General features: G+C 41.5%; 1 protein-coding gene across 3 annotated transcripts in view; it reads right to left on the bottom strand.

The window, feature by feature from the left end:
* LOC126418730 (fatty acyl-CoA reductase 1-like) overlaps positions 1-24,710 on the bottom strand; it is a 498,968-nt gene that overhangs the window by 64,537 nt on the left and 409,721 nt on the right. For 2 of the 3 annotated variants that reach the window (XM_050085640.1, XM_050085639.1), the window contains exons 3-4: positions 18,469-18,717; positions 11,921-12,066 (exon numbers count right to left, since the gene is read on the bottom strand). In XM_050085640.1, coding sequence (XP_049941597.1) covers positions 11,921-12,066; positions 18,469-18,717 — 395 coding nt within the window. The remainder of the gene's footprint in view (positions 1-11,920; positions 12,067-18,468; positions 18,718-24,710) is intronic. The other variant, XM_050085641.1, reaches the window with a different exon arrangement.

Below are 24,710 nucleotides of genomic sequence, written 5' to 3'. Positions count from 1 at the left end.
TCACATACCACTTCTACTAATACAATTCCTATCTTGCTTATCTGTTACTTGTTGTAATACGAGAGACTACGGATTCTTGTGCTTACATGTTATGCAACTTAAGTCATCTGGGCAAAGGGAGGAGTAAAAGGTGTTGGTGAAGGGTGAGCGCCATGTAATACTGAGCGCAAGATGTGTCAATACCAGAGCAGGAGCACCAGTACTGATTTACGTCGAGGACTGCACAATATACCTGCCGTCCAGATTCTTAATTATCAGTGATAGGGAACTTGACTTTCTCAACACACCTGCATAGTAACCGTGATATGTTGTGAGAGAGTGAACAACAAGGACACAGCTGATTTCGAAAATAGTGATATGAACTAACATATTTCTTTCAAATGTGTCTAGCAGAAGAACAGTTTGTCCGGAAACGGCAGTTATTATTCGCAGTGTATCACGCAGTGGAGCAACAAGAGGTATTAAAATATGTTTTCTAAAAGAAGAACGTTGTGGCTCCTTGTTTAATCTGGAAGAGTGTTTACTTCTCACATGAAAGGTCATTGGCTTTCACTGCGATCCAAACGCTTTTTCAGAAATTAATGTAAAAATAATACACATGCTTAAAACCGCTGCTCTGTTCTCTTTTACTGTGGGAATGTATTGTATTGTTCACGTCAATTATAATGCTGAGAAATACTTTTACTAACACGCTTTCCCTACAGTTGCCTACATCCAGAACAAAATTTTCACTGTGCAACGGAGTTTGTCCTGATATGAAACTTCCTGGCAGATTAAAACTGTGTGCCGGACCAACACTCGAATTTGGCACCTTTGCCTGCGGAGGCAAAGGTCCAAGCTCGAGTCTCGGTATGACATGCGATTTTAATCTGTCAGTAAGTTTCATATCAGCGCAAACTCCGTTGCAGAGTGAAAATTTTGCTCTGGGAACGTCCTGCAGGCTGTGGCTAAGTCATGTCTTAACACTGTCCTTTCTAACAGCAGTGCCAATCTGACAAGTTTCACAGCTTCTGCTAAGTCTGAAAGGTGGGAGACGTGGTGCTGGCAGAGGTCGTGTCGTGCTTGGGTACTTCTGTCGGTAGAGTACTTGCTTCAGAGAGGCAAAGGTCAGTGTTGACATTTTTATATACCAATACATTGTTGATAATAATAATAATAATATTAGTACTTAAACTATATTGTTTTAAAAATCTTAATAACAGTATTATTATTATTATTGTTTTTATTATTACTTTATACAGAACTTAATACATGATTTTTTTTATTTTAGTATTCACATATGGTAAATTTGGAACAACAGAATGGTTTCCATGAGACTTCTTTCTTAGAAAGCATTAACACATTATCTTTCTTTTCATACTCTCTTGTTACCACATTGATTTCAGTTGAGACCCAAGTAGTCACAGAAATACTGGCAAAATCATCAACATGAAACGACAGTTTTCAATTCAGGCCTTCATATTTGTAAGCATTGTACATGCGACTGGGGCGAAATTTGAATAGATATCATCTTTCAGATGTAGAGACAATCCTTCCATCTTTCGTTTATGTCGCACAGCTTCTTCTTGGTGTCGCGATTTTTTTTCCTTCAGTAATACATTACATAAAACTTGACACAAAATGCAGTACAGTGCCTATGGTGTCACCGCCAGACACCAAACGTGCTAGGTGGTAGCCTTTAAATCGTCCGCGGTCCGTTAGTATACGTCGGACCCGCGCGTCGCCACTGTCAGTGATTGCAGACCGAGCGCCGCCACACGGCAGGTCTAGGCTAAAGACTCCCTAGCACTCGCCCCATTTGTACAGCCGACTTTGCTAGCGATGGTTCACTGACTACATACGCTCTCATTTGCAGAGACGATAGCTCAGCATAGCCTTCAGCTACGTCATTTGCTACGACCTAGCAAGGCGCCGTATTCAGTTACTATAATTCTGAACAGATAATATTGTGAATCATGTACCGACAAGAGCGACGTTCCCCATTAATGGATTTAAGTTAAGTATCAAACTAATTACGTCCGCTTTCTGATTTCTAATTCCTTGTCATATTCCAGACCTCACGTCAGTACAGTTCTTCCCTCCTCACGCCAGCCTGTGTGGGCAAAAACGCGTGCATTTCAGCCTCCTCTAGTAACACGGTGTTGGCTCTTCTGCCAACACAGCAGTGCCATTTCGATTTTATTAAGGCAGATACAGATAGATAACCTGTTGCGTAATGAAAATGTCTGAAGTATCTACGTAAATTAAAGCGATCTATTGATTGCAACAGATGATATTCCGAAAATTGCTAAAACGGTGATTCTCTTTGTACACTGATAAACTAAAACATTATGACCACCACCAATTCCTGGTGGTGTTGCGGCCACGTGATGCGGTAATAAAGACATGAAAGCGGAGGAAGGACGGGGAATCATTCTAGCGAAGGTATGGTCTGAAAATGAGGAAATCCGTTGAAATAAGCGACTTTGACAAAGGGCAGATTATATTATGCAGATTCTGTGAACGAATATCTCGAGAAAGGCGAAAGTGGTCGAATGTTCACGCTCTACTGTCGTGAGCATCTAAGTAAAGAGACAGGAGGACAGTGAAATATCCACTAGGCGATAAATGGCTGGACGTCCACGACTCTTCACAGAACGTGGGGCCTGGATGCTTTTCTGCCCTGTAAAGTAAGACAGATGGTGATCTGCAACATGTTTATCGAAAGAGCACAATGCTGGTACACGCACAAGTCTTTCGGAGCGCACTATTCATAGCACGTTGTCAAACAGGAAGCTTCACAGTAGACCGCCCCTACGTCTTGACCCTACGACATTGTCAGTTACGATTGCAGCGGGCACGGGATCATCGGGATTCGACCGTCGACCAATGGAAATGTGTCTGCTCTTCGGCTGCATCACATTTATGCTACTCTATGTCGCTGGCAGCCTCCACAAACACCGTCATCGATGTAAACGGCTACTCGAAACATGCAGCGCGCCACGGGCGCAGGCTGGTGCGAGCAATGTTGTGCTGTGGGAGACACTCTCACTCGCTTGCATCGAAGACACGCTGACAGCTACGAACAACACACATCACTTCATGTTTGATGTCTTTCCCACGGCAATGTGTTTTCTCAGCAGTTTAATTGAGCGTGTCTCGGCGCCAGAGCTGTGCTACAGTCGTTTGAGGGGCACTGCAGTGAACTCATGTTGATGTGTCGGCGACCAAATTCGCCTGATGTAAATCCTGTGGAATCCATCTGTGCCGCCACCGGGCGTCTTCAGCAATTACGCAAATCAGTCGCCCGTTATTCACGCGAATTACATGACTTGTGCGTAGACGTCTAATGCCACACACCTCCTCAAACCTAACGACAAACCGTCGAATCCCTGATACGTAGAATCAATTATTTATTTCGTTCCAAAGATGGACACACACGCTATTAAGTAGGTGGCCATAAAGTTTTGGCTGGTCAGTGTATGTTTCTACCGTGTGACAGCATAAGATCACAAGTGACATGTGCTGTAAGGAGAATACGACTGTGACTTATTGTGTATATACACTGAATCAGCCAGAACATTATGACCGTCTACCTGCTATCGATATAAACCTTCCCAGGTGACAGTAGTGTCACCCGGAGGGGAATGACTGGTACTCAGACACAAGCGCCTTGCATGTGATATCAGTGAGCATGCTGTCTGTGTGTAGAATGGGGAAGGCATACGATATATCTGACTGAACGCACATTGTGATGGCCCAGAGCATTTTGGAAACTGTGTGACTTGTCAGGTGTTCAAGGAGTGCTGTGGTGAGTGTCTTCAACGCATGGCGAAACCAATGTGAAACGACATCCAAACGCAGTGGGTCAGACGTCATAGGTTGGACAGACTGATAAAACAGTACAGGCGGCGAACTGTCGCGGGACTAACATCAGACTTTAATCATGGACAGAGCAAAACTGTAACTGAACACACACTGTACCCAACACTCCTACCGATGGGCCTCTGCAGTGATGACCCATGCCTGTGCAAATGTGAACATCACGACATCATCAACTACGACTGAAATGGGCATGTGACCATCGGCATTGAAAGGTGACCAATGAGAAGTCGCGAATCCTTCGTCTTCCAGGGGAACAGCACCTTGACATCTCTATGATGCCAACTCCCTCCAGCAGCTTACCCAACACCTCATTGCTTCCATGCCACAAACCGTCTACTAGTTAGGTGGTCATAACGTTTGGGCTGATCAGTATATGAAAATAAATTACACTACTGGCCATTAAAATTGCTACAACCAAGAAGAAATGCAGATAATAAACGGGTATTCATTGGAGAAATATATTATACCAGAACTGACATCTGATTTCATTTTCACGCAATTTGGGTGCATAGATCCTGAGAAATCAGTACCTAGAACAACCACCTCTGGCCGTAATAACGACCTTGACACGCCTGGGCATCGCGTCAAACAGAGCGTGGATGGGGTGTACAGGTACAGCTGCCCATGCAGCTTCAACACGATACCACAGTTCATCAAGAGTAGTGACTGGCGTATTGTGACGAGCCAGTTGCTCGGCCACCATTGACCAGACGTTTTCAATTGGTGAGAGATCTGGAGAATGTGCTGGCCAGGGCAGCAGTCGAACATTTTCTGTATCCAGAAAGGCTCGCACAGGACCTGCAACATGCGGTCGTGCATTATCCTGCTGAAATGTAGGGGTTTCGCAGGGATCGAATGAAGGGTAGAGCCACGGGTCTTAACACATCTGAAATGTAACGTCCACTGTTCGGTGCCGTCAATACGAACAAGAGGTGACGGAGACGTGTAACCAATGGCATCCCATACCATTACGATGGGTGATACGCCAGTTTGGCGATGACGAATACACGCTTCCAATGTGTGTTCACCGCGATATCTCCAAACACGGATGCGACCATCATGACGCTGTAAACAGAACCTGGATTCATCCGAATAAATGACGTTTTTCCATCCGTGCACCCAGGTTCATCATTGAGTACACCATGACAGGCGCTCCTGTCTGTGGTGCAGCGTCAAGGGTAACTGCAGCCATGGTCTCCGAGCTGATAGTCCATCCTGCTGCAAACGTCGTCGAACTGTTCGTGCAGATGGTTGTTGTCTTGCAAACGTCCCCATCTGTTGACTCAGGGATCAAGACGTGGCTGCACGATCCGTTACAGCAAGGCGGATAAGATGCGTGTCATCTCGACTGCTAGTGATACGAGGCCGTTGGGATCCAGCACGGCGTTCCGTATTACCCTTCTGAACGCACTGATTCCATATTCTACTAACACTCATTGGATCTCGAACAACGCGAGCTTACTGCTCGATAAACCGCAATCACGATAGGCTACAATCCGAGCTTTATCAAAGTCGGAAACGTGATGGTACGCATTTCTCCTCCTTACATGAGAAATCGGTTGGAAACTTTCCTCGTGTCAGCATGTTATAGGTGTCGCCACCGGCGCCAACCATGTGTAAATGCTCTGAGAAGCTAATCATTTGCATATCACAGCATTTTTTTTTGTCGGTTAAATTTCGCGTCTGCAGCACGTCATCTTCGTGGTGTAGCATTTTTAATGGCCAGTAGTGTATATCTGGAGTGTTTTTATGTCTGCGTACGCTATGTAATATATTATAATTTAAGCATGACACGAAGGTAAAATTTGCTAATTGTGATGAGGATAATCGAGAAAATGTGACGATATTGTACGTAACTTATATTATGTTGTGCACACACATGTCAGATGAAATTTAGTGTTGAGGTAGAACAGTTTTTACAGATTAGAAAGAGAGAGACATAGAAAACTTACTCCGATGTATAGAACAGACGATTATGAAGCATATGTTGAAATATTGTACGTAATTCTATAATGTTGTGTACAAGTCTGAGACAAAACTGAATGATGAAGCAATCCAGAGAGAAATAGGAAATTTACTGAGGTGCATAAATCAGACAAAATTTGATGGAGGAAATATGAAAGTATTGTGCCGTACATATTTTTTTGGTGTTCTGTACAAAAATGTGATATGAAATTTAACGTTGAGCCAGTACAGTATTTACACAGTGTGTATGTGTGTGTGTGTATATGTGTGTGTGTTTGTGTTTGCGTACTCAGTTCACTCAGTTACTTGTAACATGGCGCCAATTCAAGTGAGGCCTCGGTACATTTCCTCTCAACATGGAAATAATGTATATCTTTGAGGAAGGCCACATTTTATGCAGTCAGAGGCAAATATGTCTGAACATGACGTTATTTCTACGCTATTAAAGTGAAGCGTACGCAATTCTTAATATAGAAATACTGCATATCTCTGAATGTTACTCCATTTTTACGCAATTCAAATGATCGGTTGCCCTATCTTATTACTATGGTGTGATGGGCTGTAAACAGGAGGAGAAGGGGAAATGTAGGACAGAGAGAGATGAGGCCTGTCGTATGACTATCATGATGAAATCACTGACAAGGGTAATGACGTCGCTGATAAGAATGATAACTTCATTGATATGGGGGAGTGGGGCTTGTAATGTCATTGCTCTAGATTGTCGGGTTTCTAGACCATTTACACTTTTAAATGTCATTTAATTGCAAATTTGATCCTGAATGCTTATTCGTTTTCTACTACTGCAATTAACTTTATGCAATCATTTCATTTAAGGTAAGTTTGCCGGGCCTATGCAGACAATGTTAAATTAGCCTACTTCATGTATCTTTATCTCTGGAACTAATGAAGATAACACTGTACAATTTTTACAGCTGTGTTATCCATGTTATTTATGTCTTCTGAACCAGAATTAAGAGATTAGGTAAAAAAAGGAGAGATGTATATGTATTTTCCATTATGCTATTTTTATTAGAAATAATTGCACACATATTGGCCTAGATGGCCTTCTATTCAAGTTATTGCTATGGTTGTGCTTCAGTAGGTACAATATATTACAATGAAATAGGTGCCAAAGTTTCATATAGCTATCACAAGTAGGCTTTGATATAAAGGAACATAAAGTATAAAAAATGTCATTTTGAGAAAATCAGATTTAAAGTATAAAATGATAAAAATTGACTTGTAATTTTAAATTAAGTCTCAAAACACCCAGCAGCATAATCAGCATCACCATCTTTGCCAGCTTCCTTCTCCAAAAGCTTCTTTCTTCTGATTGATCTTGGTTCTTTGGTGGTGAACTGAGCTGCTCGCTGTGCTCTTGGAGAGTCTTATCTTCTTCAATAACTTCAAGCCCTTTACAGTATGGTAGCCCGGAGTAATGTTAAGATGTTTTAAAACTCTTCTTCTTCCCATATTTCCATCATTAAATGTTAATACAGCATCACCATCTCCCCATTTTAGTGTATTGAGCCCTACAAAAACATTTTTGGGCACTCGTGTCCAGATAATGTTATTGAATGATTCATTAGGATTCTGTGTTCGCCCATGTAGACATTTTCGGAAGAGGGATGGGTGAGCTAGGTCCCTGTAAATTGGTTTTATTGCTTCCATAACAGCTTCAGGAACAGAGTTATTGTGTTCAAAAGACACTCCTGAAACTTCAGCACGATTCAGGTCAAGGTGGGCAGAGTGCATGTGTCGGTTTTCTGTCGGTTGAGAGTTTGTGGATGTGGCCCAGACTGCTTTCCTCATACTTTCCAAATAATTTCAGATATTTCTGATGGCCGTTCCGTAATGCTTCTAGAGCTGATTATTGTTTTATCAGTCAGCCGACCTCTAAGTGGTTTGCGATGGTGGTGCGAAGAGATCGTTTTAATTTTCTGAGGCGTGTGCCCATCCTCTTTTGCACATGCACAACACATTCCAATTTCTTTATATTTTCATATGAGTTTGCTTCAACAACACTCCTATACGCCTTAGAATCTCCATCCCATAGGAACTGGGTGTATCGTACACCCCTTTCCTGCAGTGATCTGCTAAACATTTTCATTGCGGCATCGGCTTCCATTCCTCCGCTAGTTCCCTCATAATTTTTCTGTCAGTTTTCATGTTCATTTTTTCCATTTTTGTCATAGGAGCTACAGCAATGTTTTGTAAGTGCCTCAAAATTAATTACTTTGACTGTGTCTACACTTGTCATTGTGGCAACTGAGTTTTTTGACGTGTGACCACGGTTTTGCCATGTCCCATCAAACGTAACTGGTATATCAGTTTTGCCTTCGTCCACTTCAACAGCTTCATTTGTTGCAGCCTTCATTGACAGGGAAGCGACAGATTCAACAGCTTCTCCTATAACTTTAGTATACCTCTGAATTTTTGAAGGTGGTGGTGGTAGATTCATAACCAAAAAGAAATACTGACCTGCACTAAGACCATTTCCGATAGCTCTCGTGGCATAGCAAAGCCTTGCATTTACCCCATAAAGATTATAGTTGAATTCATTTGACGTTACAAATGACTTTTTGTTGTCACAGCCAGTGCAAATAATTGCTATTGTCGTAGTGAGTCCTATTCTTGCAGAAATATCTTCTTCAATAATTACTTTTCCGACACAAATATTACAGCACAATTTATCACACAACACCTGAATTAAAATGTTCATATCACACAAAACATAGCGCAGACAAGGCGTACTATTTTCTAAATTATCCTGCAGTAATCGTAGTTCCTCGAATTGTTTATGTAATTTAGTTTTGCTTGCATTGGGTGAGGTCACATCTCTCTTGTTATCTGGTGGCACATCAAGGTTATTTGATTTTACACTGCTTTTGGGTTCCAAATCTTGAACAACACACGGTTTTACACTTCTAGTGTGTTGGTTTCCACTAAACTTACGTTTCTTGAATAGACTAGCACTTCTAGGCATGTTTAAATTACGTCAAACTGCACCAGATTACGTCGGAAGTCACTGTTTCACTCAAAATAAACAAACAATTGCCAAGCGACTGCGAAATAACAGTGTGACTAACATCGAGCTCCAGGTTTTTTTCTGTCAGAGATGAAAATCAAAGCCTTCTATAAAATGTAGTTTCCGAGATATTCACATACAAACAGATGCACGTCCGAAATTTGGTGATCTCGCAGATACGCATGTAAGACTTCAAAATTAAAAATAAAATATTTATAAACGTCACACACAGATAATTTATGCACTATTTTGTGGAGGAAAGAGTACGTAATATTCTAGGGCATGTTTTGTAAAACGTGAAAATTTTCGTATTTTTGCCAGCAAACTCCCCTTAATTTTCTCTGTACACATACTCGAAGATACTTTTATGATGTGAATGCTTCTAGCGAAATGATTGGTCTGAGCGATCTACTTACTTGTGCACATTGTGTTACATTTTTTAATGTTTTTAGGCTGTGCAGATCTTCCTGCTACAATTTACTTGCATTGCGGCTTCTGTGTGTATGACAGCATCTTCATACTCATCATGGAACTTCTGACTGGCTATTTATACATACTGAGAAAAGTAACGATTCAAAACACTTCCCTGATGTAGATACAACGTTAGTTTTATGTTTCCATTCAGGATGACAGGCAGTGTCCTGTTTGCTAGAAACTCAGCAATCCATTCACAGAGCTGGTCTGATGTTCTTACGCTTGTACTTTGTTCATTAGGAGGCAGTACGGAAATGTATCGATGCTTCCAGCAGTCAAGGAAGACGGTATCAAGGAGGCAGTACGGAATTGTATCGCATGCTTCCAGAAGTCAAGGAAGACGGTATCTTCCTGAGTGCCAGTAAAATGAGATCGTCATGTCATGGATCAATAGAGCGAGCTGAGTTTCACACGTTCTTAGTTTTCGGAATTCTTGTTGTTTCCCAGAGAGGAAATTTTTGGTCTCCAGAAATGTCGTAAAACGTGAGAATAGAATATGTTTCAAACTTCAACAGCAGGCCGACCTTAGATACATTTGGCTATAATTTGGTGTGCCTGTACACACCCTTCATAGAAATGGGAATGACTCTCGCTTTTATCCAATCACTAGTAACACTTGGCTTCTTCAGCGACTTACGGTACACTTCTGCAGAAGACGACAACAAGATCTTTTGAATACTCTACGTATAATCATATCGGTACTGTCAGAATATGTCTCCACAAGTCAAGCAGACAGCTTGTTGGAGCCCGATCGCAGAAATCTATCCCTCACAGATCGCCTTCGCCCCAGTACAAATGCCAATGATGTTAGTATTATTACATATACGTTACTACTCAAGAAGAACTTCGTTGTGGTCAACAATGCCCTCATAGAAGAGACAAACATGATGGCTACTAACTACTCAAATATCTTCTCCTCGCTTATGAAATTGCTTATTGCATTCATTAACACTGCCCAGGACTCACACGCGAATTCTCCTAAATTATTGAGGATACTGGAGGACAGTGGTGTATAGTCTCCTCAAAATTTAGGTCCTAGCGTTGATGTACGTTTTTCCCTCATGACTCCGTGCTATTTCAATCTAATCATAAAGCCTTGCTTACCATATGAGCTACCATATCAGTAACTCCAACAATTTAAGTGTAAAAAATTAGGTTTTTTACACTATTTAGCTAAACAACTACAACCCAGTAACTTAGTTTTAAATCACCAATAAATCAGCTCAGTGTAATCATTTGACGACATGCAAGTCACTGCAACACAAGCTAAAAACTATCAATCGAATGCTACTTCCCTGCCTGGGGTTTTTCCGTGGTTTCCACTGGCTGTAAGGTGAAGTGCATGAACTACACCAATCACAAGAGGCTGTGTCCTTTTCTGACACCCTTTTCAATCCGAGCACTTCATTCTTTGTCTCCCATTTCAATTTTTCCCTCCTGTTTCTTGTGCTTATTGTATATTATGACTCTGTAGCTTACACACACGGGAATTCTAACTCCTTATAGCACTTCACATTGTCGAACGCTTTTTCTAGTTCGACGAATCCTATCTCACTGTCATCCAACAGGTCCCCAGTTTCATCTCAATAAAAAACAAAATATCATTACCAACTGTTAGTTCCATACCACCTTCGCCTCCATGGCTGACGTGTCGGGGTGTCTGATGGCCATGCAATTGGCAGAGGAAGAATTCCCGGTACGGTATTTTTCAATTGTGCAAACACTGGAATGGAGAACACTCAGCTTCTCGATACCAGTTGACACTTGACTGAGCAGCATCAGTTGCAGCTGACACTGGCAGGGAGAGTGGGGTGCTCATCTCACGCTACTTCATACCACATTCTGATGACGCCATTGGCGAATGATGACACGGTGGCGGGTCGTCGTTCACGGTCCTTAAGGGCTGAAAATGGAACTCATGAAGCTGATCACCTCAAGGCAGTCAGTTTGTGACCGTCAACCGCCATATAATTTTCACCATAATGGTTTGTAAAAGCTCTGCACGTGGATCTCTTCTGGTCCAACGAAATCGCCGATGATAACAAAAGAAATCTCTGAAATGGTGTTAAAGTTATAACAATGAGTTCATTCATAAAACTGTTCATGTCATTTCTCCATCTATTGTCGTAGTGAGATAGGTAGTTCTTGATGTATCTACTTACCTTCAGTTACTGGGCATGTCCCGTAAGAACAAGGCCTACATCAAGGGAAGGGGGCTGTCAGGACCACAGAAGAGAATTCTAGTTGACATCCTTCTCTTTACATTGGCCAGATCGTGGTTCTGTCAGATACATTTAGGATGTAATCGAACACCATTCCAGAGAACACGAGACACCTCTTCATAATACCTGGGTACTATGTGAGGTGAGTGCCAACATTCGGACACGTTCCGCAAACCGGTATAAGCTTCTATGTGATTGCTGACTTGGTGTGATATTTTGTATAAGTGTTTGTTGCTATCTTGAATTTCAGAGCGACCGAAAGACCACTGGTGGGTGTTATAATGTTTGGCTGATGAAATTAATTTTAATCATTCTAAATTACTAGCTATTTCACAACTGGAAAACTGAACTGTTTTTATTTCCTTACTTTGGTGTTATAATCTCTAAAAGGTCGTCGTCCATTGACGAAACAATATTCATAATCTTTTCTGGGTCTGCTTTTGGTGGGTACAATTTTTCTTCAACGACTTGATGGTCTGAGTGGCAGAAGGAGGTCGAGATGTACAGGAATACCTGAAAAACAATATTTTTTAACAGTCTATTGGTAAAATTGTTTTATCAATACATGTTGTAATTATAAAGCAGTACGTGTTCCTGAAATAAAGGTAATTTTAAGTACAAACAGAATTTTTTATTTAAATGGATACTCTGCCTAATGGAATCCTAGATCGAAAGTCATAACATGTAGTTTACTAACTTCCTCATGCATCACTGACAGTTTACACAGCGAAGTAGTTATGGAAGTAATGCAAGCTTTCAGGTTCTCAGAAGAGAAGGCAAAACTGTGTACTCAATTCTCGAAAAGGAAATTAAACTGATTATTAAGTTATCAAATTTTAATCAATTATTTAGTGTAGAAGCATTTTAATTTCACTAGTTACAGCTGTCCACACATTTTGAATCAGAATGTTTTTTTGACAAAAGAAGTGTTGATAAGTATCGTATCATACTCTGTTCTGACTTACTCCTGTTAATTAGATAAACTGGACGGTTCTGGACTATAAGGTAAGATCTCAGGAACGACGACTTGGGTACATTTTACAATAACTTATTGTCTGGCTGTTTCAGGATTGTTGCAAAGGCATCACTGATTACAGATGGAGTTGAAGTTATTGTTGAAGTTATTGAGCTGGAGCTGCAGGGAATTATAGGACGAATGGAGGGTGCGGTGGACTGCTGGGAAACTGGCGTGGTTAGCTTACTGATGAAAAAACAGGGAAGAGGGCTCTTATGGGAAGTTGGTTTTGTACAGGAGATAGAGCAGGAGTGTAAGGAGCGGTCTTGATGCATTCCTGCAGTGAGGACGAATATACTGGTGTGGTCACTGTTCACTATTGCGTAGCATGGGCCATCAGTTACAAAGGATGCGATATATCACTTGTTGTCGATTGGAACCACGTACCAGAACCCACCACGAGATTTAATGTCGTTTGGTGGCGTTACAAACACGTGGCTCAGTAAGGAATCATTCAAAAGGAAATAAAGGCCGAAAATAAGGAAATCCAATTGCATAAGCGGCTATGACAGAGGACGGATTTTTATTGTCCGACACTTAACATTCAAACAGTTTACATTCAAAGTGAATGAAAACAGGAGAAAATGGTATAAAGATATTCATCAGAAAAGGTAAAACTATGTATGTGGAAGAGCAATACCTATGAAATTTGATGAAATTGAAATTCTTCTCACCTCTTCTTCTGAAATTAGGAAAATAATAAACTCATTCAAAATTAGAAGCTTGCATGGAATTGATGGCATCTCCCACAAAGTACTAAATGCTTATTCTAAACAGTTAAGTAGGATTTTCAGCCACATATGTAATAGCTCACTGAAATAGAACATTTTTATTTGATAGACTGAAATCTACTGTTGAACCATTGCATGAAAAGGGGGATTGGTCCAAAGCCAACAACTACCGCCCAGTCTCACTTCTGACACCTTTGCCAAAACTTATTGAAAATGTAATATGTTCAGGAGTAACTTCAAGTATTTGAAAAAGTAAATTACCAACAAAATGCCAGTTTGGTGTTCACAAAGGTTTTTCAACAAAAAATGCTCTATATGCTTTCCCTGATCAAATTTTGAATGCTCTGAATAACCGAACATTACCAGTTGGGATTTTTGTGGTCTATGAATGGCTTTTTATTGTATAAATCATGGAATTCTTCTAGATAAACTTAAGTACTGTGGTATTAGTGGGACAGTGCCTAAATGAATTGATACATATTTAACTAGGCTAGTGCAGAAGGTTAAACACACAGTTCACACAATGCGCAAAAATCAGAAGATTTCTCAGATTTGGGTGGTATCAAGAATGGGTCTGACAATGTTTAATATTGCGTCCCTTACGGTTCTTAATGTATGCTAATGACATGCCAGTCTATATTCATGATGATGCAAATCTAGTTCTTTTTGCTGATGATACAAGTTCAGTAGTAACAGCCAACAAACAGGAAATCGCTGAGGAATTTGAATATGCTGTCCTGCAGGAAATTATTAACTGACTGTCAAAAATTTTGATACAACACAGTATATTCAGCTCCGTACAGTAAATGGTACAAAACCATTAATATAGAATTTGAAAAGAAGTCTGTAGCTAAGGAAGAATATTGCAAAATTTTTAGTGGGCACATTGATGGGGATTGAATTGGAAGAAACACATAGATGATTCCATACATTTTCTACTTCTGTGATTAATGTTATTGCAAATTTTGGTGATAAACATAGAAGTAAATTAGCTTACAGACCTGTTTGCATTTTCCGCTTTCATGTAGCATCATATTTTGGGTTAATTCATCAATAAGTAAAAACGCATTAATTGCACAAAACTTGTACTCAGAATAATCGCTGGATCCAACATCATCTTGCGGACATTTAAGGAGCTATGGGTATTCACAGTAGCTTCACAATTATATATATATAAAATTGTGAAGCTACTGTGAATATCCGTATATATATATTTTGTGAAGCTACTGTCAATATAGGTGTAAATATATATATTTATTTATGAATTTGGCCAGCTATGGACTGCATACAACTTAAGACTTATGGTGTTTCTTTTTCTTCTGTTCTCACCAGTATTTCTTCATTTTCTCGCCAACTGCTCGTCTCTGCTCATCTGTCCACACTCTCTTGAGTCGAGGTTTCGGCTCATCTTCTTCATAGTTTGCGTTTCCTATCAGTAGCCTGTAGTGATTCCTGTCACGTATTATTTCTTCTGTAACACCTATTTTGTTGGCGTCTTGCTTTACTACTTCTATCCATCCTACAGTTTTTTTTCAGCTTACTAACGTAATTAAAAATTTTCTTTGTAATCCGTGTTTCTTCCATTCTTTTTAAATGTCCATAAAATTTTAGCCATCTCTTTCTCATTGTATCTGTGATCTTTTCTGTATTTTTGTATAAGTCTTCATTTCTCCTTTTAATCTACCTATTTTCCGTGTTTTTCTCAAGACGTAGAATTTTTCTTAGTATTATGTTAGGCACTCTGGTCCATACGTTGCTTGTGTCCTAATAACTGAATTATAATGTCTAATCTTCGCTTGTATGGATATTGATTTCTTATTGTAGTAGTTTTGTGTTAATTTATATGCAAATTCTAACATTTTATTCTTTCTTTATTTGTTGTGTTATCCAGTCCATTGGCTTGGTTCCACTTGCCTAGGTATTTGAATCTATCAACTCTTCTAATTTTTCCATACTTTGTGTTCATACACTTTTCTGTATTATGTTTGTGTTCTATGTACTCGGATTTTTCATAGGATGTTTTTAGCCCAGTTTTTTCAGCAATCTCGTGTAACAGATCACACATAACTATTGTGTCTGTTAGGTTTTCAGTTATCAATGCCATATCCTCCGCAAAGGCTAAACATTTCACTTCAAATTTGATCTTTCCTTCCCCCATTCTTTTAACCTTTGAGGCTCTGTTTTTTAACGTGCTTTCCCATGTTTTTACTCTTTTATCTAAAACCAAGTTAAAGAGAATTGGGGACAGTCCATCTCCTTGTCGAACTCCTGTTTTGATTTTGAATGGTTCAGAAATTTCGCCTTGAAACTTAATTCTTGATGTTGTATCTGTGAGCGTTTGTTCAAGGCTTCTGGTGTTTTCATCTATCCCTGATTCATAAAGTATCTGGAATAGTGTTTGTCTGTTAACTGAGCCATAGGCCTTCTTCAAGTCCACGAAAGTAACTACTATATATATTCCCTTATGAAATTTGTTATTAATAACACATCCAAACACAAAAGCAATTGAAAGACAGTCTGAATTCACTACTTTGGCACAGAATTGGGTGAATTTTTCTGCCACAAAAATCTCTGGTCACTTACCAAATAGCATTACAAGTCTGATAGATTGGTAACCAACATTTGAAAAGAAATTAAGAGAATTTCTGAATGACAACTCCTTCTACTGCAAAAGAAAGACTTGAATGATGGCATGTACAGAAATCTTTTGTTAAACTGACATATTCCACATCATTACAAAGTATCATATTCATGATGTATGGATTAAGTATTAATCTAATCTAATCCATTCATAAGAATGAGCGTCTCTGAAACGTCAAAGCTGATCGGGTGTTTCGTAGCTACTACTGTGAGCATCTATGGGAAGTGGTTGAAAAAAGTAGAACTCATGATCAGGCGACAGGGTGTTGGACTTCCATGTTATTTACAGAACATGGAACTCCGATGCTTGGCCACTCTTTGAGGCAAGATTGGTGGTGGGCGATATGTGGCAGACCTAACGACGGAGTATAATTCTAATACAAGTATGTGTGTTTCAGCCCTCACTATTCAGTGCACATTTATGAATGTAGTCCTCTACAGGCGAAGAACTTCACATAATCAGATGTCGACCAACAGTTACCACTGCGGTAGTCACAGGATCATCGAGACAGGACAGCGAAATAATGGCAATGGCTCGCCTGATCAGCTGAAACACAGTTTCTTGTTTCCCTAGGGCGATGGTCATGCCTGGGGAACGGCTGCACAAAACATGCAATGTGCCATGGACTCATGCTAATAGGGTTACTACAAAGCTATGCTGGTCATTCACATGGACTCCATGGGACATGTGACAGTACTGACAGTAATCGTAGGGTCCATGAGAGCTGTAGACTATGTGAACTTGAATGTGGAGCACCAGCTTCCCTTCAAGTATGATAACCTCCCCCGCCCCCCTCCCCAATGGCAATAGCATCTTGCATCAGGATAGCTTCCTTTGTTAGAAGGCCAGAATCGTCCGACAATGGTTTGAGTAGAATGATAGTAATCATACATAGAAGTTTTGGCCACCAAATTGTCCTTATGTGAACCTGTGGAAATACTTCTGGCTCACTATTGGGCCCACGCCTCACGCCCAGAAAACACCGGCGCGTAATTTAACTGCATCACCAATGAATAGGCCTACTGAGGTCTTGTCGAATCGACCCCATGCACAATGACTACTTCATTGCGTTCCAAATGTGGACCATTATGGCATTAATCAGAAAAACAAAGTGCTCGACAAAAAGCGCAAAACCCAGAATAGGAGTAGGAGGAAACGAAATGAAATTTAAATGGTTTAGAGGGTATATGACATCATTTTAGTGATTACATAGTCTAGTCATTTTTGCAAAGAACATGGCAATATGAGCCCACTTATGACTATGATACCACTGGCCTGGATACACACACTAATCTGGTTGGGAAAGATGTCATAGAGTCATTGGATCCTTTACTGGGGGAATGTGGCTCACAACCACAGTAACTGGTCCTTGATATCATGAATCCGACACTGTGATGGAGTTGACGTTTGAGTTGTGTCCATGTATGTTCTGTTGGGGACAGGTGTAAATCCATACATTTTCTGTCAGTGACATGTGTATGTTGTTGGCCGCAGGAGTAACTTACTGTACCACAGACAGTTCATAGAGATACATGCCTCATACGAAAGATCGTTGTCCTGATGAAAAATGGTATCATGATACTTCACAAGAGAGTTAACACATGATGCTGCAGGATGTTCATGGTTTATAATTGTGCTGTCACATTTCTACGAATAGATACCAATCAAGACTTGAATTCATATACAATGGTTCCCTAACCCATGATGGCAGGAGTAACAACGTTTTGCCCTCCAATACATTGGATGTAAGGGACCTCTCCCTAGGTCGTCACCAACTCGCAGAACCGCACGTCACTCATTAGCAGTCCTTACTTCTCGGTCACTATGTCACCCCAGATGTGGCAAGTTGTGCTGTGGTATTAACTGCAGCCTACGCATGCGACACTAATTTCCTAGTCCAAATGCTACTAGTCCCCAACCAATGATGTGGGTTGGCACAGAACGTTGAAGGGAGCTCATTACCTATTCTCTGCTTGTAGGTACAGTTGTCAAGGGGCTGTGATGTGCTTGGTGTACTATACCAGGATCCTCCCTTGTGGGGGTCAGATGCTGTCCACTGGAACCATGACGATGAGTATGAGTGACCTCACATTTCCACGCAGTCCAACATCAGGCCAATAGCGCATCGCATCCCAATGCCCCACAAATCTGGAACCGACATGATTCAACTTGGAAGCCAAATGGAGACCCACAAAGAGGCCCCTTTCAAACCCTGTCATGTGGTGATTCAGCTACTTCATGATAGTACACAGCATCTTCATGTCCTTCACTGTGATCATGCCCTGGTAACAACAGTAAACATGAATAAAACTAATGCACACTGGTGACCATTGTGCTGGTCAAAAAGAATTGTAACTCTAATCATTTACATATCCGCTGGTTATGTGTACATGTATCAAGCTACATTGATATCTCACCATGTTTAAAGCATGCTTCAATTGTTTTCAATGAGTGGCTCTTGGCTCATCGGTGTAAATACACTCCCTTACTCTAAGAGCATGTTACGCCGTTTTACACATTCCTCAGACCTGCAGGTTGGGCAGCTGCTCGGCCAGCTGCAGCACGCGCTTCGTGCCCACCACGTTGGTGTTGACGGCCTGGCGCAGGCTGTCGTTGAAGCGGACGCTGGCGGCGCAGTGGAAGACGACGCTGACGTCACGCTGCAGGGCAGCCATGTCCTGCTCCGCCAGCCGGAAGTCCGGCGAGCTGAGGTCGCCGGCCACCACCGACAGCTGGCGTGCGAAGTCGGGCCGCTCTCCTCGAAGCTTCGAGAACAGCTACACAAACAAACGTGGCACTGCTGACGACAGAGCGAATTCCATGTATATTCCGGTAAGCTGATGGATCGAAGACCATATAAAAGAAGATCTAAAGTCCCTAATCAGATTTGGTTCAATGAGTTGATAAAAAAAGTTATTTTAAAGACTTTTGGTTGAGAAGGGAGCAGGAGCAGTGAAATTCACACTGAATCCTTCAAGTGTCACTGTGCTAGTGGCACTGACCATTATACTCTATTCAGTATAGATCGTCATCCTCCAGTTGCTGTGTAACAAATGCAGAGTGTGAATTACGTCACCAAAATGGGAAATAATAGCCTTCAGCACTCTAAATGTCGATTTTCTCGAACACCCTTGAACCTTTCCACTCACAGTGATTACAATCAATCACATATTATGGCATCTATGATTAGTAACGGACATTTATTAATCCAAACCAGAACCACATGCCGAGCTACGTTTCAAGACCACTATGTGGGGCGGCGGACTGGTTAACTTATTAATAATCATTATTAATCACAGGAGGAAATTGGAATTGTTGTAGATATTGTTCGCAGTCTTTTACGAGAGGTTGGCAACTATTTCTGTGGTCAGCCAGAAAGTGATCATAGTTCCTGGTCTGCAAGTACACATTCTTGTCTAGCCAACTGAAAGAAATGTTTCTATTCTTTGTTTGCTCAGCTGGATCAGGACTATGATTATATCATTTAGCACCACTTATTTTTTCCTTAAAAGGATGTGTTTAGGTAAAAATATTGACCTAATCAGTCTGAGACTTGACAGTTTAAACATTATTACACTAAGGCATTTGTTGACAGTGTCTGAAAATGCAACTTTAACTTTTAATTTCATTGTTAATTATGGTGCAATACTGGCTTGCTTCGCACAAACATGTTATGGTGACATGGCGCTACTAGCAGTGAACTGGGGTAAGACCTGGCACACTCCCTCGCCTCCTTATCTCTATAACGATACAGCACTTGTTTTGCCACACCATCCCTTATTTAGTTTTCTGGAAAAATTTATTTTTGAGCAAAATGAAATATTAGAAACAAGGTATGTTCTTATAGTTGACCTTTTTTAAATGAAATTGATTTTTATCAAAATTGCTTAAACAGTGCACATACAAATTATATATACACACACACACACACACATATATATATATATATATATATATATATATATATATATATATATATATATATAGAGAGAGAGAGAGAGAGAGAGAGAGAGAAACATGACATAATGGACTTATACAAATCATTTACATATATTACATAGAAATAATAAAATTTTTTATAATTAGAAATTTTTCACATATGTTTTTCAGTCTTTACATGACAGAGAAACACACAATTTTTTTCACTTTTCAGTTGTCACATAATGCATCACTATCGTAGGCACCAATGTGAGCGTCCATACGACACTTTCCCTAATTCATTAGAAGTAGGGGTGGGAATTCACTTATCCATAATTTTTTATTACGAAAATGAAAGGGGATGATTCACTGCGAAGATTGTGTCGTTCTTGCTTCCTTTTCCACTACAGCATGTAGGCTGCGTTTCATGAAGCCTGCATGCTCCTGAGGAACAGATAACATAGCCTAAGCTTCTGTTCTCAACTTAAAGGTAAGGGAGGTCAAAACACGTTTTATATTTTACTTTCTTGTAATAGTTCAAGTAATCGAGAAGTTATATCCGATAAAACAAGATTTTCTACTTCACTATTTAGCCTGAATCAAAGGCTTTATATTTATCTTTTCCTTTTTTTGCATAAACCATAGCTTTTATGCACTGAAGTTCAATTTATTTTCTTGGTTACCACACTTATAATCATTATTAGTCATAGGAGGAAATTGGAACCGTTGTAGATATTGTTCGCCGTCTTTTAAGAGCGCCTGGTAACTATTTCTGTTGTCAGCCAGAAAGCGACCATAGTTCCCAGTCTGCAAGTCCACGTTCTTGTCCAGCCCACTGAAAAAATGTTTCTACACTCTGTTTGCTCTGCTGGATCAGGACTATGATTACAAATGTAGATTTCGAGTTTTAATTGGTACATATATTTGGTAAAGTTTCAATCGCACAAGACTGTAATATTCATTACGTTCATACTGACATTAAATCTCTCTACCCTAAACAGCACTACGAGCAGTTCAGAGGCGCCCTCCAAGGTAAGTTCCTACTAAATTGCCTTTGCCATGACTACCGATAATTAATATAAATGGTCGCCATAAAAATGAAAAATAATTGTCACCACTTGCCACTCGGATTTGTTATCATTACGGGCGACACACTAACAGTTACTTTTACGAAATCTAAACGATCCAGGACGGTGTACAGTCCTTGCGAGTTCACTTTCTGTTATTACTGAAAATAAGCGTTTTGTAACAGCCTGTTTCTGACGTCATGCGACGCAGTGCGCACACCTGCGTTTGACTGACGCGGGTCTTTCGTTGGCTGGGTGCGAAGTGAAGCCTCGTCTTGCCGAGGGACACCTGCTGCCATCTGCCCTATGCACACGGTAGCAGCCTCTAACGGCCGCTTTCGCGGACACACAATATTTAATAACAATTTTATGAATCAATTTAGAATCTTCGTAATTTTCTCATTAATGTAGATAAAATGGTTACAATCACAGAAAATGTTTTAGCTCTCGTGCATTAAAACTTTGCCTTCTAGAATTTTCAGAACGGAACTAAAAAAAATGGTTCAAATGGCTCTGAGCACTATGGGACTCAACTGCTGTGGTCATAAGTCCCCTAGAACTTAGAACTACTTAAACCTAACTAACCTAAGGACAGCACACAACACCCAGCCATCACGAGGTAGAACGGAACTGACACTAGAACAAGACCTCTGAACTACAACTTTAAGAGACTTTGTATTGGTTGTTATTAACATCAAGGTCCTAAAACTAGCTATAGATATATTATTTAATTGGTTTCATGACGTGCTGTAACCAAAACTTTCTAGCATTAATATAACAGATACTTAGTCTACCAGAAATAAGAACGTTTTTGTTCCAGATTTACTTTTCAGTAAATTACTCGAAAACTATTAGAAGTTGCTTAATGGGGTCATGTAGTTATTATTTTTATGATGAAGTGAAGCGTTATACAAATTTTCACATATATATGACGGTAGTTTCTGTTCCCGAAAGAACAGTTACCGTGGATGACCATGCAGCTTCGCTAGAAATGAAATTATAATTAAATGGACACCCTAGCTGCAAACAGGCGTTTATGTACTTCATTGCGGACATGTTGAAAAATGTGTGCCCCGACCGGGGCTCGAACCTGGAATCTCCTGCTTACATAGCAAACGCTCTATCCAGCTCAGCCACGGCGGGCACAGAGGATAATGCGTCTGCAGGGACTTATCCGTTGTACGCTCCCCGTGAGATCCACATTCCCAACATGTCCACACCACTACATTCGTAGTGCGCCTAATAGATGTTTGCCCGTCATACTCTCCCACGAGTAATGAGTATGATGGGCATACATCTATTACGCGCACTACGAATGTAGTGGTGTGGACATGTTGGGAATGTGGATCTCACGGGGAGCGTGCAAGGGATAAGTCCCTGCAGACGCACTATCGTCTGTGCCCGCGGTGGCACAGATGGATAGAGCGTTTGCCCTGTGAGCAGGAGATCCCAGGTTCGAGCCCCGGGCAGGGCACACATTTTTCAACATGTCCCCAATGAAGTACATAAACGCCTGTTTGCAGCTAGGGTGTCCATTTAATTATCATTAAATTTTCACATATTGCTCTAATACTTAGAGCCTTCAGTTTTCCTAAAAACCAACTACGACACGCGTCTACCGATGCAGAGTTTCGAGGTCCCGGCGATCGTGACAGGGACACCCTCTCCACTAGCGCACGACACACGTACTTCTGAACAGTGTACTAAATGAAATATGCATTGTATTCACAACCCAGACCCGTGACTACCGCTCTGTGAAACTGTTAGCTCAGATAACTGTTATAATGCTAGCAGAATGTCTCTGATTTCGTTCTAAATTGGTTGTCATGCACTTTAGAATTGATCGTACTAGTGTCCTCTGTGCCTTTTATCCTTTAAGGAATGTGTGATATTCCGAGAAACATTCCAGAAAAGCTCAGAGCTCCATCTCCTGCTCCTATACTTTACAAAGAACGATTAACCACTACATTGCAAATGAATTATCGTTAAATTGAATTACTTCGCCATTTATGATATACAGTCTGCTTTAGGCGGTGGCGCGGCACGGACCTGCTGTCCCGGCCACGGGCGCGCGTGGACGAGGAAGTGTTTACACCGCCGGTACTCGCGCGAGTTGTTGTCTGACTCGATCGCCATAGCACACAATTTTCGAAAGACTACGCTTCAATTTACGTTCTACAACGAATTTGCCAGACCCAAAGCTTTCGAAATAGAGCGTTTCTTGAGGGAAGAAGTTCGTTTACCTGCTGCAGACATAATTGGAATACACCTGTCCATTGTAAGCAGTACAATGTACGTAAAGATGACCGATGAAGCTGCGTGCGAAAGAACTCTCTCCGCTGCTCAAAGAGGATCTAAATTTCGACATTCTGATGGCCATATCAGCGATGTAACAGTAGCTCCTTCAGGACTGGGTGTGAGGGTCATTCGGATCTATGAATTGTCGTTTGAGGTGCCAGAATCGATGGTTACTGAATCGCTGCGACCATATGGAACGGTACTTAGTCATAAGCCTGAACGCTGGGCAAGTTTTAGTACCTATCCTGTGCTAAACGGCGTGCGACAAGTGCGGATCGTCCTTACTAAACATATCCCGTCTTATTTATACATTGGCGGATGTCGAGCTATTGTGATCTACGATGGCCAGCCACGCACCTGTTCTGGCTGTGGTGGAGAAGGACATATCCGCTCGGAGTGCATACAACGCCGCGTCGTGCAACTGCCACATGGAGAAGCGTCACAGCGAGAAGTTCCCACGCAACTGCCGATGACGTACGTGTCGGTGGCCCGCCGGGAGGTGTTGCCAAGTTCGGAGCGTGACAAGGACGTGTTTATGCAAGAGCAGACCGAGTTACGGGAGCATGGAGGTGACTCGGAGAATGTCCCTACACCCACGTCATGCCAGTTGAGGGAGGAACCTTCCGAAAACTCACATGTAGCACGCGACGTGGAAGCAGAGGTCGAGACAGTGGCGCCGGCAACGGACCAACGAACGATCGACGAACACAGTGAGGCAGCAGAGGGCAGGGCACGCAAACAGCGATCGCCGAAGCGTCGCAAAAAGCGTCGCCATAGTTCGGGTGACACGTCCCCTCCTAGACTAGGGGACACGGAAGGTCTCCTAGCCGAAGAACTGTCTGACACAGAACACGTGCCTTTAGAGGACGCTGACAGGATTCCGTCAGATGGTGACCGGATGTCCTGCCTTTTACATAGTCCCTCTTCATTGACACGACCCAGCGCTGCCGACGAAGGAGTCAGGGACACCAATGTCCCGGCAGCCACGTCGAAATACATCAGAGGACGTTTCTCGGATGGATGACCACTGCGACTGGGCGGAACCAGTCGAAGACATACAGGAATTTCCACCCCCAAATGATGACCACTCACCTACAGGCTGCACACCACGGAACGACAACAAAGGATGGCAGCCCGTTGGCGAGCACCCCTCTGAGCACGAATAGTGGACTAAAGCCCTTGGAGTTCTCAATGACATGACACGAGCATGACAACGACAACGAACCAAGCATATAAGGTGGGCACAGTGAACATTAACACCGCACGTTCGCTTGCAAAGATGCAACTTCTCCGGGACATGATTTACGCCACAGACGTTGGTATTCTGCTGATGCGGGAAACCTTCAATGCTGCTTTTCCCGACGTGCATGGATATAACACTTACCTAGCGCCGAATCCAGATGGAGGACGTGTCACAGCGATACTAGTCCGGGAAGGGATTCCGATGTGTGACCTCGATTACCTTCCTTTGGCTCGGGGTTTGGCTA

Source organism: Schistocerca serialis, chromosome 9 (assembly GCF_023864345.2).
Source record: "Schistocerca serialis cubense isolate TAMUIC-IGC-003099 chromosome 9, iqSchSeri2.2, whole genome shotgun sequence".
Lineage (NCBI taxonomy): Eukaryota > Metazoa > Arthropoda > Insecta > Orthoptera > Acrididae > Schistocerca > Schistocerca serialis.
This window is presented reverse-complemented; position numbering and strand designations above follow the sequence as displayed.